We start from the raw sequence: 17,003 nt of genomic DNA, 5'->3' as shown, positions 1-17,003 counted from the left end.
CGTTTCAAAATTTTACTTCATTATAAAAAGTTTTATTTGCTGCAGTAAAATGTAGATAAAAATTGCTTTGACTAGGATTTAAAATTCAACAATATCATCCTTGGGGCTAATTTTTTCATGAGAGAAAGTAATTAGTAATGTGAAGTTAAAGTTAAGGGTAGTTGGTGATAACTAATATAGGAGAGTGGACAACTTTTCTGTTTTTAATTTTTGCAAAGAGACTGACCATGAAAATAAGCTTCAGAAACCCTCGTTTAAACTGTCTTTACTTAAAAAATATTTAAAACCAAGGTACTTTTGCACAAGCAAAACCTTTTGGATGTTTTGTAGATTCATACGGTTTGTCAGACCATTCCTCTTTATCAACATCATAACAAACTATCCGCTTTTTCTCATTTTCAATGATTATGATTTTACTACCTATCGATACAGCTTCATAATTTCCAAAGGAATATGGTAGTTTAAGAGCAACAAAGTTATTACTAACATTGTCAAAAACCTCAGCTATAACAGGATAGTTATCGAAAACATATAAGAAATTTCTAACAACAGCCAAACAATGTTCATGCTTACCATGTATCATACTAGGAAATGATGACCATTTGTCAGCAATGACATCATATGACTCTACTGTGTTTATGTTTACATTTACATCAACGTTACCACCAGACACTAATATGTTTCCTTCAAAAACCACACAGGCTGCATCTGATCTTGGCATTTTCATTTCGGTAATTTTATTCCAACTATTGTCAATGACATCTAATTGTAAACAAGTGTTAGCCCTAGTGTTTATTCCGTCATCATTTACTTCAAACAAACCTCCAAATATAAATATTTTATTCATAAATGCACATGCACAAAAGTTACAACGGTCATCAATCATATCACCTACTACGGTCCATTTGTTAGTAGAATGTGAATATTTATCAATACTTCTTATATTTTGCACGTTTTCATCATAACCACCGAGTATATAAACCTCTCCTTTCAAACAAATAAATTCTGAAAACAGTCTTTCATTTATCGTTTCAGGTAGAACTTTAACATCATTAAAGTTGCTCCCATTGATTTGAAGTGTAGTTCTTACAGCGCATTGATTTAGTCCATCAAAGCCACCACATAACATTATACTAAACTTATTTTGGTTGCAATATCTACTTTCAGAACAGTTACTTGAAATTTTTTTCTCGTTATCTAAGGCTGCATTCAACGTTTCATCAAACTCACGATTTTTTTGTAATGATAAATTTGTATCCAAAAGATGTCTCACTGCATCTTTTGACAGCAAACTAAGTCGAACTTTTGATAGCAGTTTTGTTGCGTGTTTGCTACGTTCTTCACTGTTGTGTTTCAACCAACTGTTTGCTGCATTAAAGACTTCAACTTCAGAGTGAATGTTCAATTCAGAGCTTGCAAGTATTTTTGCAACAAGACTAAAGTTTAAGTGTAAAAAGTTTTCAGTATCAGCTACCATTTGAAAACAACGTTCAATATAAGCCAGAGTTTGCTCAGCAACTTTGTACAGTTGATATAAGTTAGCTAATCTGTAAAACGTGATGACGTTTTTCAAAGTTATTGTCTCGAAGTACTCGCATGTCTTCATACTTTTATCTTTATCTAGCAAAAACTTACCCAGTTTCAATTCTAAAATCAATTCGTTTTTCTTTATCTCATTTTCATCTGAAAAATATAAAGTTTATCTAAAACGTATAAGGTGCTAAAGCGTACACTCGTGCGAAAATGATGCAGTGCAAAAACTACCCGTTGCCATTTTAATAGGTCGAGGGTGATAACTAGTAAGAGGGTAATAAATAAGAACACTGCATTTTCTTGGGTAAGTAATGAAATTAGTAAAAATTGTTGTTTCTAGGCATATTGGGTTATACTTAATATGGCAACCACAACTAAAAAGTATAGGCTAAACGTTGTAGGGTTTGTTTCGAAGAGTAAATATAAAGGCATCTGAAGTATAGTTAAAGTAAAATTTGAAACTTAAACCAGATATCCTAGGGCTAGTAAAAAAAACCAGATTGCTATTTAATTTTTGGAAATGTCTGGTAATGAAAATAAGTTTGAAAAACCCTGCTTTAAACTTGTTTAACATTACAACCCTTTATAAAAAATTAAAAATAAATTTTAGTTAAACTATAAGTTGTACAGTTAAATGTGTAAAATTACTTTCAGATATCTGGTTTTAGAAATAGGTTTCCGTTGAAAAAAAAACCTTTTAACTATAAAGTATAGGCTAAACGGTGTAAGGTTTGTTTTGAAAAGTAAAATTAAAGGCATCTAAAGTATAGTTAAAGTAAAATTTAGGACTTAGATCAGATATTCTGGGGCTAGTAAAAAAGATAAAGATTCCTATTTTAATTTTTTGGAAATGTCCGGTTATGAAAATAAGTTTGAGAAACCCTGCTTTAGGCTTGTTTAATATCACAACCCTTTAAAGAATATAAAAATTTATATAATTACTGTCAGGTATCTGGTTATAAATAAATTGGTTCCTGTTAAAAAAACCTTTCAAAAAAAAATAGTAATATTTTTTTTGGTAAAAGGAACATGATTTTAATATTTTCTTATTATATAAGAAATGTTTGTAGACTTCTACTAAATGTAACAATACAAACTACTTAGTTATTAAATTATTAAACAAAATGCACAAAAACTAATCATATTTAGCTTTTACAAACATTTTACTGTACAAAGTTTATATTTCAAACCTTGTTTGTTGAAATTCTTTTTTAAATTTTCTTCAAAAAACTTTTGTGCTTTATCCCTTGACAAAATAACAAACTTGTTCATAATTGGAAGGTATTACTTTTAACTATACTATAACTTTGTATAAATTAAACAATTTTTACTTTATATTAATAAAATATAACAGTTATCTTCAATTTTTTCAATGACTTAGGGTTTTGAGAAAAACTACTAGTATTTATGGCTGTTTAAAATTTCATTTTAAACTAAATTCACAAAGTAAAGTTTAACAATCTTAAAAAGTAAAAAAAAAGTTTAATATTTTTTTTTTTTTACTTTAAATTAATTTAAATAGTCTTACATTCATTTAATAATATAACTTTATAAAGCAATAATATGTTTGTTTTTATCAATATAAAAACATTGTAAATAAAAAATACTAATTTTTACTTTTAAGTAATATAAATTATCTAAATAACTATACTAAGTTTATATTGTTATTCTGTTAAGATGTATTTTCAAAGTTCGGTGTTAACTTTTCTTTGTGCAATACAGATTAAAACAATTTCATACTAAAAGAAAATAGACTAATTAATATCAAAAAATACACAAAACTCATATTTCTTGATTATATATGTTTTGTGCTAAACTCGGTAGTTGATTACTAAGAAACAGAAATAAAGTTTCAAATACAGTTTATATAGTCAAAAGGTAATCAATGTAAAAGTAATAATAATTGAGCAAAGGGTAATTAAAATTACATAAACAATTTTAATTACAATACATAAAAAAAATAAATAAAACATAAGTAACAACTTATAAAACTTATTATGAAAACAAAGAAACAGTATAATCAAAATCTTTCTTTTTACGCATTTAGGTTTACTTATTAAAATTCATATTATCCGAAATTTAATAATATCAAAAATGTTAAAATTATTTCTAATTATTTTAAATCTTTCTTAGTTATAATTACTTGCACAATTAGAGCTATTAACTACGTGTTCTGCAATAGAAAATATTTTTGTAGCAATTACTACTCATTTAGATTGATTTTCGTTATTACTCAAATTTCAAAACTCATCAATACTTTTTGAAATATGTTCTTTTATCCTTTTATCAAATTGCCTTGAAGTCATACCGACATAATTATTTTCAAAGAAGCAGTTAAACTTGTAAACTACCATACTTTTTTTTTATGTATTCTGATATTGGATCTTTGCCTTTAGGTTTAATAGTTTGTCTGGATAAAAAATAACTCTCGGTAACACTATTTTATAACCAATTTTATTAAAGACGTTAATTTTTTTTGATTTTGAGAAGTTTTTAAGTTTATAAAGAATTATGAAAAACTCACGGTCACTCAGGGCAGTTTTTTCGACTCAAAGAGTTTTCAGACCAACCCCAGACTTTCAATTGAGCAAGAATTCATTTAAAATGTTTAATTTTTTTAAGTTTAATTGAAGATTTTTATTCAATATTTCAAACACCATATACTTTCATAACTTCTACAGGGTCATGTTTTCTGTCGTTAACTTTGTTCTTTTAATAAAGTATAATAATACTTTTTTATGATTTTATTTTGATACAATTTTATTATCAGTGCTACTACTGTAACCTTTTATTTTAACAAATTAAGTCTAGAGCATTGCTGATTAAGATTTAAAAAAAATTAATTACTACAAAATGTTCAATAAAACAGTACTTTTAAAGCAACAAGAAGTGCTTTAACAATTTTACTAAAAGTGTATGTTTACTTTTATTCTTCTGAATAAAAGGTGAAAACACAATTTATGAATTAAAAACTAAAACTTTACTCACTATATTATGTTTACTTCTAACTCGACATAATTAGACACATTTTTATAAAAAATAAAGATATGTTTTATGATTAAATAAGGCTTAACAAGCTGAACTTCAAAATTTTATTTGTGGTTTTTAAAACCTATAGAAGAATTATAGCAACTTACATTTAACTTTATATTTAATCTATTTAAAGCTTTACATACTAAACTTTCACTTTTAGTTAACATTTTGTATTGAAAAATGATGAAATAGAAAGTATGTTAAGTTTTTTATATAAATCTACTACTTCTAACATAAATAGTTTACGTCTTTGTTTTTTTTCTAAAAAATTGTGAACACCAAACCAAAGAACCCGAAAAATCTGTTTAGAAAACAAAAATTAGTAGATACGACGACAACCTTTTATTTTATTTTTGTATTTCATTTGAAAACTAACAAGAAATATATATGCACATATTTTAATTAAAATGTTTTTGATAAATAAACTATAATGTTGTTCCAGCTTCAAACACTAACTAAACTACGTCTGTTTACATTTTATAAAATTGTCAAATGCAGGAAAAACATTTAGAGTTATAAATTAGCACAATAATTTATTTTTGCTTATATAGCATTGTCTATTGTTATTATTTTATTATGAATTATAAACTCAGTTTTAGTTAAGTTACGTAAAAATTTAGACTCACTTTTGGCTGTTTTTAGTTTATGCAGAAACTCTTTTTTAATTACATTATTACTACAAAAAAGTTATAAAGTTTTTTTTTGTATACTTACAAATATTTCTTTACGATGTATTTTTAAATAGCTTGTCACCAAAAGTACGCCAGTTATCAATTATGGTGTTATTTTTCAACAGTTAACATGCTGTATTATTAATATTTAAACAATTGAGAACAGATTGAAAGGGTTCTTTTTGTAATTTAAGCATTAAATATACTTAAGTGAAACCCATTTGAGCACGTGTTAACTTAATTGAATGTTATAAACAACTCTACATAAACTAAACATATAATATAAGTAATACGACACCAGGTCGCGGATAGTCGCATAGACTGCTTTTATGGTAGTTCGTTGCAATCTACTGTCAAATCTTACTTAATAAGCGCAACCATAAACAAAAGAAAACTTACGCAAGCAACGCATGTCTGTTGGACGAAAATATCAGATTGTCTACTGTTGCACAAACATACTCTAATAATCAATGGCCTACGATGCTAGTCAAACTAATTAAAATAAACAATTTGCTGTATCTCGATATACCATTCAATCAGTTTTATTATTTAATTGGTTTGGAAATATATAGTCTGCGGGTCCATTACCAAATATGTAATGGTATTTGATTAAACAGATATATAAAAATATTATATATCAATTGTACAGTCGTTAAAATTGTAATTAGCAAAGTTGGAAACAGTTGTATGGTTATTATTTATTTATTATTTTAGCTTCTAAGTTACAGTTAAGCATATGAATGTTAAGGAGTTCTTTTATTTTTTGACAGTTTTCTCATATGGTCTGAACACAATAATTATTTGTGTTAAAAACTTAAAGAAACAAAATTTATATAAAATATATCTATTTTAAAAAGCTCATCTATTTTTTTTTTTAAATAATTCAACTAAATGGTGACTCTTAACCAGTTTAATGATAAATACTTTTATCAACATACTTTATATGCTAAAATAATAAGTTATAAGGAAAATATAAAGACATCTTTTGAGTTTTAAGTTTATTAACAGCAAAATATGTACAACTTATATAGAAACAATGTTAATCAAAAAATAAATACAAAAACATAACGCAAAACAAACATCGCTTGAACGAAAATAGCATTTGAGGAGTATAGGAAAATTATAAAAATTAATCAAGAGGATATTTTTGTTTCAATTTACTATAAAGCTGTTCAAAATTTAAATTTCTTTAAAGGTTTGTTTTAGATATATATATATATATTTCATTTTTATCAGGTTAAAAATCTTTGAGAAACAAAAAATGGTTTAACCAGGGTTTCCTATAGATAGCAAATTTAATAATTTGGCGGAAATAACTAAATAAAGGTCAAAATAGAGTATTTAATAACAGTGCAGTCAAATAATTTAAACTTTAAATGTTTCTAAATTTAGCTTCATTATTAAAAATTATATTTGCTGCAGTAAAATGCAGATAAAAATTGCTTTGACTAGGGTTTAAAAATCAGCAATATCCTTCTTAGGGCTAATTTTGGTCATTAGGAAAAGTAATTAGTAATCTGAAATTAAATTTAAGGGTAATTGGCGATAACTAATGTAAGAAAGTGTACAACTATTTTGTTATTACTTTTTGCATGAAAACAAGCTTAAGAAAACCTGGTTTAAACTGTCATTACTTGGAAAATTTAAAACCAAGGTACTTTTGCACAAGCGAAACCTATTAGATGTTCTGTAGTTTCAAACGGTTTGTCAGACCATTCTTCTTTATCAACATCATAACAAACTATCTGCTTTTTATCATTTTGGATGATTATGATATTACTACCTATTGGTACAGCTTCAAGATCAACGAAAGAATGTTCTTGTTTAAGAGCAACAAATTTATTACTAACAGTGTCAAAAACCTCAGCTAAACCAGGATAGGTATCGAAAGCAAATAAGAAATTTCTAACAACAGCCAAACTATGTTTAAACTTACCATGCATCATACTAGGAAATGATGACCATTTGTCAGCAATAACATCATATGACTCTACTGTGTTTGTGTCTTCATTAAAATCAACGTTTCCACCAGAGACTATTATGTTTCCTTCAAAAACAACACAGGCTGCATCTGATCTTGGCGTTCTCATTTCGGTAATTTTATTCAAACTTTTGTCACTGACATCTAATTGTAGACAAGTATTAGCCGTCGTTATTATTTCATTATGATTTACTTTACACCGACCTCCAAATATAAATATTTTCATCATAAATGCACATGCACAAAAGTTATAACGGTCATCAATCATATAACCTACTACGGTCCATTTGTTAGTAGAATGTGAATATTTATCAATACTTCTTATATTTTGTGCGTTTATATCATAACCACCGAGTATATAAACATCTTCTTTCAAACAAATAACTTTTGAAAACTGTCTTTCATTTATTATATCAGGTAAAACTTTAACATCACTAAAGTTGCTCCCATTAATTTGAAGTGCAGTTCTAACAGCGCAATAATTAAGTCCAAAGCCACCACATAACATTATATTAAACTTATTTTGGCTGCAATATCTACTTTCAGAATAGTTACTTGAAATGGTTTTCTCGTTAACTAAAGCTGCATTCAATATTCTAGCACATTTAATGTTTTCTTGAAATGATGAATTTGTATCCAAAAGATGTCTCAATGCATCTTTTGACAGCAAGGTAAGTCGAACTTTTAAAAGCAGTTTTGTTGCATGTTTGCTACGTTCTTCACTGTTGTGTTTCAACCAACTGTTTGCTGCATTAAAGACTTCAACTTCAGAGTGAAGGTTCAACTCAGAGCTTGCAAAAATTTTTGCAACAAGACTAAAGTTTAAGTGTAAAAAGTTTTCAGTATCAGCTACCATTTGAAAACAACGTTCAATATAAGCCAGAGTTTGCTCAGGTACGTTGTACAGTTGATATAAATTAGCTAATCTGTAAAACGTTGTGACGTTTTTCAAAGTTATTGTCTTGAAGTACTCGCATGTCTTCATACTAATATCTTTATCTAGCAAAAACTTACCCAGTTTCAAAGCTAAAATCAATTCGTTTTTCTTTATCTCATTTTCATCTGAAAAATAGAAAGTTTATCTAAAACGTATAAGGTGCTAAAGCGTACACTCGTGCGAAAATGATGCAGTGCAAAAACTACCCGTTGCCATTTTAACAGGTCGAGGGTGATAACTAGTATGAGGGCTATAAATAATTACACTCCTTTTCTGGCGTAGGTAATGAAACTTGCAGAAAATAGGAGTATATAACCCCATGGGGCGATATTAAATATGGCATCTACAACTAAAAAGTTTAGGCTAAACATAGAGGGTTTGTTTTGAAGAGTAAAAATAAAGGCATCTGAAGTATAGTAAAAGTTAAATTTAGAACTTACAACAGATATTCTAGGGCTAGTAAAAATAAGTAGATTTCTATCAAATGTTTTGGAAATATCTGGTAATGAAAATAAGTTTGAGAAGCCCTGCTTAAGACTTGTTTTATGTTACAACCCTTTATAGAAGGTTAAAAATAAATCTTAGTTAAACTGTAAATTGTACAGATAAATTGGAAAAATTACTTTCAGATATCTGGTTATAAAAAATAGGTTTACGTTAAAACAAAATCCTTTTAAATAAATTAGGGATGTTATATTCACTAAAACGAACATAATTTTACATTTTCATGTTAGATAAGAAGTTTTTGTAGACTACTAAATATAAAAATACATATATGCTTACAAATTACTTAGTTTATATTAAAAATTACTAAACAAAAAGCTCAAAAATCATTATTATTACTAATCATATTTAGCATTTACAAACATTTTAATGTACGAAGTTTATAATTCAAACCTTTTTTGTTGAAATTCTTTAATAATTTTTTTTCAAAATGGTTTTGTGCTTTATCCCTTGACTCAATAACAAACTTCTTCATAACTGGACGGTGTTACTTTTATCTATACTAAAACTTTGTATACACTGAACAATATTTTAATAACGGTTATCTTTAACATTTTCAATGATTTAGGATTTTAAGAAAAACTACTAGTATTTATGGATGTTTAAAATTTCATTTTAAATTAATTCATAAAGTAAAGTTTAATAATCTTAAAAAAGTAAAATTCAGTAAAATAGTTTTCATTTTCTTACTTAAAAGATAATTTAAATAGTCTTACATATATTCAATGATATAAATTTATAAAGCAATGATGTATTTGTTTTTATAAATATAAAATACAGTATAAATAAAAAATACTAATTTTTACTTTAATGTAACTATAAGTTATTTAAAACTATACTAAGTTGTTATTGTTATTGTGTTAGGATGAATTTTCAAAGTTCGGTGTCAAAATCTTCTTAATGCAATACACATTAAAAACTTGTCATACTAAAAGAAGATAGATTAATTTATTTCAAAAATACACAAAACTCAAATTTAATAACATTATATGTTTTGTGCTTAACTCGGTAGTTGTTTACTAAGAAATAAAGTTTCAAATCCGGTTTATATAGTCAAAAAGTAATCAATGTAAAAGTAATGATAACTAAGCAAATGGTAATTAAAAATACATAAGTACTTTTTATCACAATACAACTGAAAAATAAATAAAACATACGTAACAACTTATAAAACTAGTTATGAAAACAAAGAAACAGTATAATCAAGTTCTTTATTTTTACACAACTTAGGTTTTCTTAACAAAATGCATATAGCCTCAAGTTTAATTAAATCATAAATATAATTTTTTTTTTCTTATTATTTTAAATCTTTTCAACTTATAATTACTCGCACAATCAGAGCTATTAACTAGGTATTCTGTAATAGCAAATCTTTTGGTAGTATTTACTACTATTTTAGATCTATTTTCATTATTACTAAATTTAAAAACTTCATCAATAATTTTTAGAATATGTTCTTTAATCGTTTTACCAAATTGCTTTGAAGTCATACGGATATAACTACCTTCACAGATGCAGTTAAACTCTTAGACTACCACACTTTTTTTTGATATATTCTGATATCCGATCCTTGCCTTTAGGTCTAATGATTGGTCTGGATAATAAAATAACTCACGGTTACACTAGTTTTTAACCAATTATGTTAAAAAATTTAATTTTTATTGATTTTTAAAAGATTTTAGATTTATAAAAATTTATAAAAATCTCGTTGTGACTCAGAGCAGTTTAAAATAACTTAGAGCAGTTTTTTTGACTCAGAGAGTGGCAACCCTGTATATTATCAAATATATTAAGTTTTACTTTTAGACGTATGCTTATTTGTTTATGTTACTTTTTTTATCAAACAAAGTTGTTTATTTTTTTACCCTGTTTAGTTAAAAGAAAATTATAATTTCTTCTTGTATTAGTTATTATTTGTTGAACATGGTAATTACTACTTTTATAGATTTTATAAGGAGAAAAATGTAAAAAAAACTAGTAAAAGTAAATTAAATAGTTTTTAAGCTTAAAACCTACCGGTTATCGAAACTAACAGAGGTTGAAAAGCTAAAACTGAAATATGGTAGACCAATCCCATATCTTTCAATTAACAATAAGTTTATTTATAACTGCATATTTTTTTAAGTTTAATTGGAGATGTTCATTCAATATTTAAAATACCGTATACTTTTATAACTTCTACAGGATCATATTTTCATTTGTTAGCTTTATTCTTTTGATAAAATATATTACTATTATTTTTTCAAAGGTAGTTAATCATATTTTTTTTAAAGACGTTAACAACGCTTCTACTGTAACCTTTTATTGATCCTAGAGCATCACTAATTTAGACTTTAAAAAAGCTAAATACTAGATATTTGCTTTTTAGCACATGATTTTTATACGAATTGTTATGCAGAATAATTATAGCTTCGAAACCAATAAGTTTACTGTTTAGTAATGCAAAGCATTATTAATTATCAAAAAGTGTCTACGTTCTACTAAACTAACATATGGTAAACCAAGAACAATATTAATACCTATTATCATCTTTAATTTAAACCGCAATTTTACTTTTATATACCTTATTTGATCAATTCAACATAAGTAAACAAGTTATCTTGAAATAATTAAATAAAAATAAACTAAACTATTTTTTAATAAAAAAAACTTACTATTTTAAAAAACAGATCAACATGTGTTTTAGTAGTTTAGTAGTTTTATTTGCGTGCACGATAAAGGAAATTGTGAAAATTCAAATTATAAGAACTCACGTTCGTGAAAAGTTTGATTTATTTTATTTTTAATTAGACGTTAAGAAGAACTTTTTTTATTTACAGTTTAAGGTACGGTCCTTTAAAATTTTAAATAAAAATATTAACCGTCAGATTTTATTAATCATTTAACCGTTGTACTTTTATGAAAACATTTTTTTATACTTTTTATGAGTTTTTTGTAGATAAACAATAATTTAAAACGCATATTTAAAAGGGTTACATGACAATTCAAATTTGGACAACTGAAATTCCGACAATTCAAGTTCTTAAAAAATATATTTAAAAGGCTGTGTTCTAAAAACTAATATAAATTTCAAAAAATCAATAGAATATGTATGTAGATCTTATTAATATCCTTTTATTTTTCGCAAAACTTAAATATTTTTAAAGATATTTTAAAGTTACTAATATTTTTTTTTACTTTATATAAGCTATAACTCAAAAAATATTTAATGTTTTGCAAAAAGAAAAATGGCTTGTAGATATTACTTGGACCAACATATATATTTTTTATTTTTGGCAAATATACATTACTTTTATAGTTTTGGTCCTTAAAATTTTTTTAAAGATTTTGAGTTATCCGAATTAAAATAGTCGTGGACCCCTTGCAAAAATTTTAAGTTCAAATCTTTTAACTGTAATTGAATACACTTTTGCTCCATCGCCTTTAATTGCCCGAAGTAAATATTTTTTCGGTAAGTTTATACGTAAACAACTAAAGTTTGCAATGCACTCTTAACCGACCATGTAAACAAGTTTCATTTGAAATAAAGACTACTTACTTGTATATGCTTTATCTAATCAACATTCGGTTTTATAGGTTTTACTTTAGTACTTTTTTAAAGTGAAAAATACAGTTTACCACTGTTTACGTTTGAAATAACCAGATGTGTACTTTTAATATGGAGTTATTTTACAACTACTGCACTTCTTTATAAACACAGACACTTAAACAAAAACTTGGTCTTTATATACAACACTGTAGGTTTAACTTAAGCTTAATTTGTATCTATACAGTACTGATAAGTTGAAAATAGATAATTGTCTTCTTTATTGAAGGCTCACACAAAAAAAATTCATTAACTTTCACCTGCCTGTTTTTAATTTATACTCTTGTATTACTAAAATTGAGCCAGCATAATTATATAAATATCTAGTATAAATCATAATCTAAAGTTAACATACAAAAAAAAACAAATACATATTATAAAACATTTTAAGTATAAAAAACATGTTAAACTTTAAAGGTGTTTTATTTTAAACCTGCAAAAAGAAAAACGTTAGACTATAAGCCATAAATAACTATAGACATAAATTGATAAAAAAAGATCGGTATTTAAATTTCGATTTGCACAAGTTTTTACGCAAAAGTAAATGAAAATTTTCTCGATCATCGAATGTCTGTTGAAAATAACCCTTCGCCGAATGTTTCACAATCCTACTCTTTCAGTCAATCACCTACGATGTTGGTCAAATTAAATTAGATTGAACTAGTTGTGGTTTTTTTTATACCATCCAATCAGTTTTGTTAGTTTATTGGTTGTACAATATACAGTCTGCGTGTCAGTTACTAAATATTTAATGGTAAATGACTAATGTATAAACTGTCATATCAGTTGTCCAGTCGATAAAATTATTATTAGCGAAGTCGGAAACAGTTGTTTGATTCTACTTTACTCGTTTTTTTAGCCATTAACAAAAGCTAGGCACACCAATGTTAAATAAGTTCTTTTATTTTTTGACGATTTTCTCAAATGGTCTGTGTAGAATACTTATTTGTGTTAAAAACTTATAAAAACTAAGTTGAAATAAGACTTGTTTATTTTAAAAAGCTCTATTGTTTTTAATAAAGTAATTAAACTAATTAGCGTTTCTAAAGCAGTTTAATGGTAAAACAAAATTTTACTTTTAAATACCTTATTTGATAATTTCAACTTAATTTAATTAAATTTTGTTGAAATGATTAATTTTACAATAAAAATAAACTAAATTATTTTATAATAAAAACAACTTTTAATGTCTTTAAAAAAAATCTACATTTATTCTAGTAATTTAATAGTTTTATTTGGGTGCACGGTAATTGAAACTCTGAAAATTAAAGTTATAAGATTTTAAATTATTTAAAAGTTATTCTGTTTTAATTTTAACCATGTTAATAAACCTTACAGAGAACTTTTTTTTTATTTCAATTTACAATTTAAAATGTGATACCTTAAGATTTCACATAAGAACTAAAAACATCAGATTTATTTATCATTTATCTGTTATACTTTTCGAAAAACTAATTTTTTCTATTTTTTTGATTTTTTTTAAATAAACAATAATTTAAAACGCATCTTTAAAAGGGTTACATGACAATTCAAATTTGGACAACTCAAATTCCGACAATTCAAGTTCTTGAAAAAATATTCAAAAACTATATCTCAAAAATTATATACATTTCAAAAAATAAAATGGATATGTATGTAGATTTTATTAATATCAACATGCCACTTTTTATTTTTCGAAAATCTTAAACATTTTTTAAATATATTTTTAAGTTACTAAAAATAACTATATTTTTAACTTTATAAAAGCTATATCTCAAAAAATGTTTAATGTTTTGCAAAAAAAAATTGACTTGTAGATATTATTAGGACCTATGTTGATAATCTAAAGTATTGTAAAAACTAAACCACAGAACCTGAAAAATCTGTTTAGAAAACAAAACTAGTAAATACTTTTTGTAATTTTGATAATTTTTTGTTTTTGTATTTCAAAGCGAAACTAAAAAAAAATATTCATACTTTTTATATAAATTGTTTTGATAAATAAATTGTAATTAGTACTATTGTAAGAAAATTTTTTTACAGTAATTACTGTACAGTTATAAAATAGTATCATAATTTTTTTTTTATTTTTCTAATTAAATTAACTTATATGACGTATATATACAGTTTTTATTAACTTATATAAAAAATTAGGTTTACTTATCAATATTTCAGTTTAAAGCTGAAAATATTTTTAAATTAGATTACTACTTATACAAAGTTTTAATGTTAAAAACACATTAATATTTTCGTAATTAATAAATTTTTTCTCAAGTAAAACACTCGTATACAATTAATTTTAACGAAAGCATGTTTTTACAAGTCAATTATTTTAAATATATGTGACTAAAAGTACCCCAATATATCAATTATGTTATTATTTTTCAACATTTTATATACTATATAATAAATATTTTAACAGTTAAAAACAGATTTAAAGGGTTCTTTTTAAAATATAAACTATTAAAACATTTAAGTGTAAACCATTTAAGCACGTTTTAAATTAATAAAATGTTGTATACCATTCTACATAAACCAACAAACAAAAAGAATGATACAAAACCAGGTCGCACATTGTCAATAGACTGCTTTTATTGTAATGCGTGCATTATACTGTCAACTACTATTTGATAAGCACTAACCCAGGGGTAAGCAGCACTATGTAATTCGCGGGCTAATTTCCCTAGGAAAAATTGGTCGCAGACCGCAATAATTATAAAATATTTTTGAGGGCCGAATTTATTTAAAAAAAAGTTCTAGTTTTCACTTAAAAATGTTATTTATCATCAAAAATATGATAAGTAAACTAATTTTAGACAGTAATAAATATTTTTTATTGAATTAAGTTTTTATCACAAAATCTTTAAATTTTAATAAGTTGAAAATGTAATATTTTGGCTAAAAAGGAGCTTGTGGGCCGCAGATTTTTAATTTAAGCACCTCATTTGGCCCTCGGGCCGCAGTTTGTCAAACCCTGCACTAACATGAACGAAAGTTTCGAATTTTGAATATTTTTGAAAGTTTTTCATTAATAAGAGAATTTTAAGACACTTCTACAACTTTTTTGAATTCTAAACAAACACATCGCAGCCAAACAGATTTCGGTACTTTACCCAAACTTAGTTTAATAGGACACTAAAAAACTATCACTTAAGAACTAAGCCTGAAGATTAGAATTGTAAAATGATAGTTTGTAAAACTATGTAAAAAAGCAAAGCTAACAGCTCGCATAAAAAGTTTAAAACTATTAAATATCTATAAATCAAGTGTAACAAAATAACTGATAAATTAAAGTTAGAAATTTATCGAAATTTCTGATGTAAAGTTTTATTATACTTAAAAGTCAAACTAAGCTAAATAAAGCTGAAAAAAGCTAAGTCAGCAATATGGAAAATTATTTCATGTTATTTTAAATTTTATTTCTTTTAATTTAATTTTTTACTAATTCTTTTGTTTTGGTAACGTGGGTTACAGATAATATTATGAATTAAAACGAAATAAAACAAAACAAGCTTTGAAAAATTGATGACTCAGCTTTTTTTCAGCTCACACTGACCTCTAAGTACAATTTTAGGTCTGAAGTATAATTGACGGAAGATTTGAAAGTTACACTACATGGTTTGGGTAGGTTAACAAAGAAGACTGACTAAGTTTTTTTTTAATTAGCGCAGTTTTCAAAATTGTTTGGAAACTTTGCTTTAAATATTAAACAAAAATTGTAAAAAAAGATATATCTTAAACTGGGAACGGGTCACTTTTGCACGAACGTCACTTTTGCACGAAGGGACACTTTTGCACGAAGGGTCACTTTTGCACGAAGGGTCACTTTTGCACGAAGGGACACTTTTGCACGGCGACACCTTTGCACAAGCGTCACTTTTGCACGAAGGGACACTTTTGCACGGCGTCACTTTTGCACGCAGGGTCACTTTTGCAGGAGGGGACACTTTTGCACGGCGTCACTTTTGCACGGTCGTCACTTTTGCACGAGGGGACACTTTTGCACGGCGACTCTTTTGCACGGAGGGTCACTTTTGCACGAGGGGACACTTTTGCACGACGACTCTTTTGCACGGATGGTCACTTTTGCACGAGGGGACTCTTTTGCACGGCGACTCTTTTGCACGGAGGGTCACTTTTGCACGGCAACATTTTTACACGATGACAATTTTTTACGGCAGCTTTCTTGCTCAACAACACTTTTGCACGGAGAGTCACATTTGCACGAGGTGACACTTCTGCACTTTCGTCATTTTTGCATGGCATCATTTTTGCTCGATGAGACACTTATGCACGCTTCCAAGAGAAGACACTTTTTCTAGGCGACATTTTTTCATGATGACAATTTTTTACGTCAGCTTTGTTGCACAACGACACTTGTGCACAGCTTCACTTTTTTAAGATGAATATTTACACAGCGACATTTTGGCACTATGACTTTTCCGCACGGAACATCAATTTTGCATGCAGGCCAATTAAAAGTATTTTTTAGCTCGTACCAAATCTGTAACATAAAAAGAAACTGAAAACTAAAATTTTATAACATACCTATATTTAAGGAAAAAAACCAAATATTTAAAATTTCAAACAGTAAAAATTGATGTTAGAAACAAACTAACGATAAGATAAATTAAAGTTATTTATAAAAGATTTATACAAGGGACAAAAAAATTAATTTAGTTTAGAAATAGGATATAAAAATACTTTAAATGTAAGTAAATTGATTCAAGAAAAGTAAGTAATTTTTTGGTTTTTTTAATGCACATTGTTTTTAAATTG

The 17,003-nt window shown here is 26.2% G+C and overlaps 1 protein-coding gene across 1 annotated transcript; it reads right to left on the bottom strand.

Annotated features, from left to right (window-relative positions):
• Window positions 1-280: 280 nt before the first annotated feature.
• On the bottom strand, window positions 281-7,327 carry LOC145840826 (kelch-like protein 25). The gene is made up of 2 exons (XM_082948168.1): window positions 7,174-7,327; window positions 281-1,683 (listed from the first exon to the last, which is right to left on the bottom strand). Exons 1-2 carry the CDS (start codon window positions 7,325-7,327, stop codon window positions 281-283), a joined length of 1,557 nt encoding a protein of 518 aa, XP_082804294.1.
• Between the last annotated feature and the right edge of the window lie 9,676 nt (window positions 7,328-17,003).

Source organism: Thalia democratica, chromosome 1, assembly GCF_965202585.1.
Source record: "Thalia democratica chromosome 1, ktThaDemo2.hap1.1, whole genome shotgun sequence".
NCBI classification, from domain to species: domain Eukaryota; kingdom Metazoa; phylum Chordata; class Thaliacea; order Salpida; family Salpidae; genus Thalia; species Thalia democratica.
The sequence above is the reverse complement of the archived record's forward strand: the minus strand, read 5'-3'. Positions and strand labels throughout refer to the sequence as shown.

Bases quoted from the DNA above. Each gene is read 5' to 3' on its own strand.
- LOC145840826 (XM_082948168.1), bottom strand. From the start codon at position 7,327: ATGAGAACGCCAAGATCAGATGCAGCCTGTGTTGTTTTTGAAGGAAAC. The intron at 1,684-7,173 runs GTAAGTTTAAAC...TATATTTTTCAG, and splicing joins ATTTCCTAGTATGATGCATG to ATGAAAATGAGATAAAGAAA.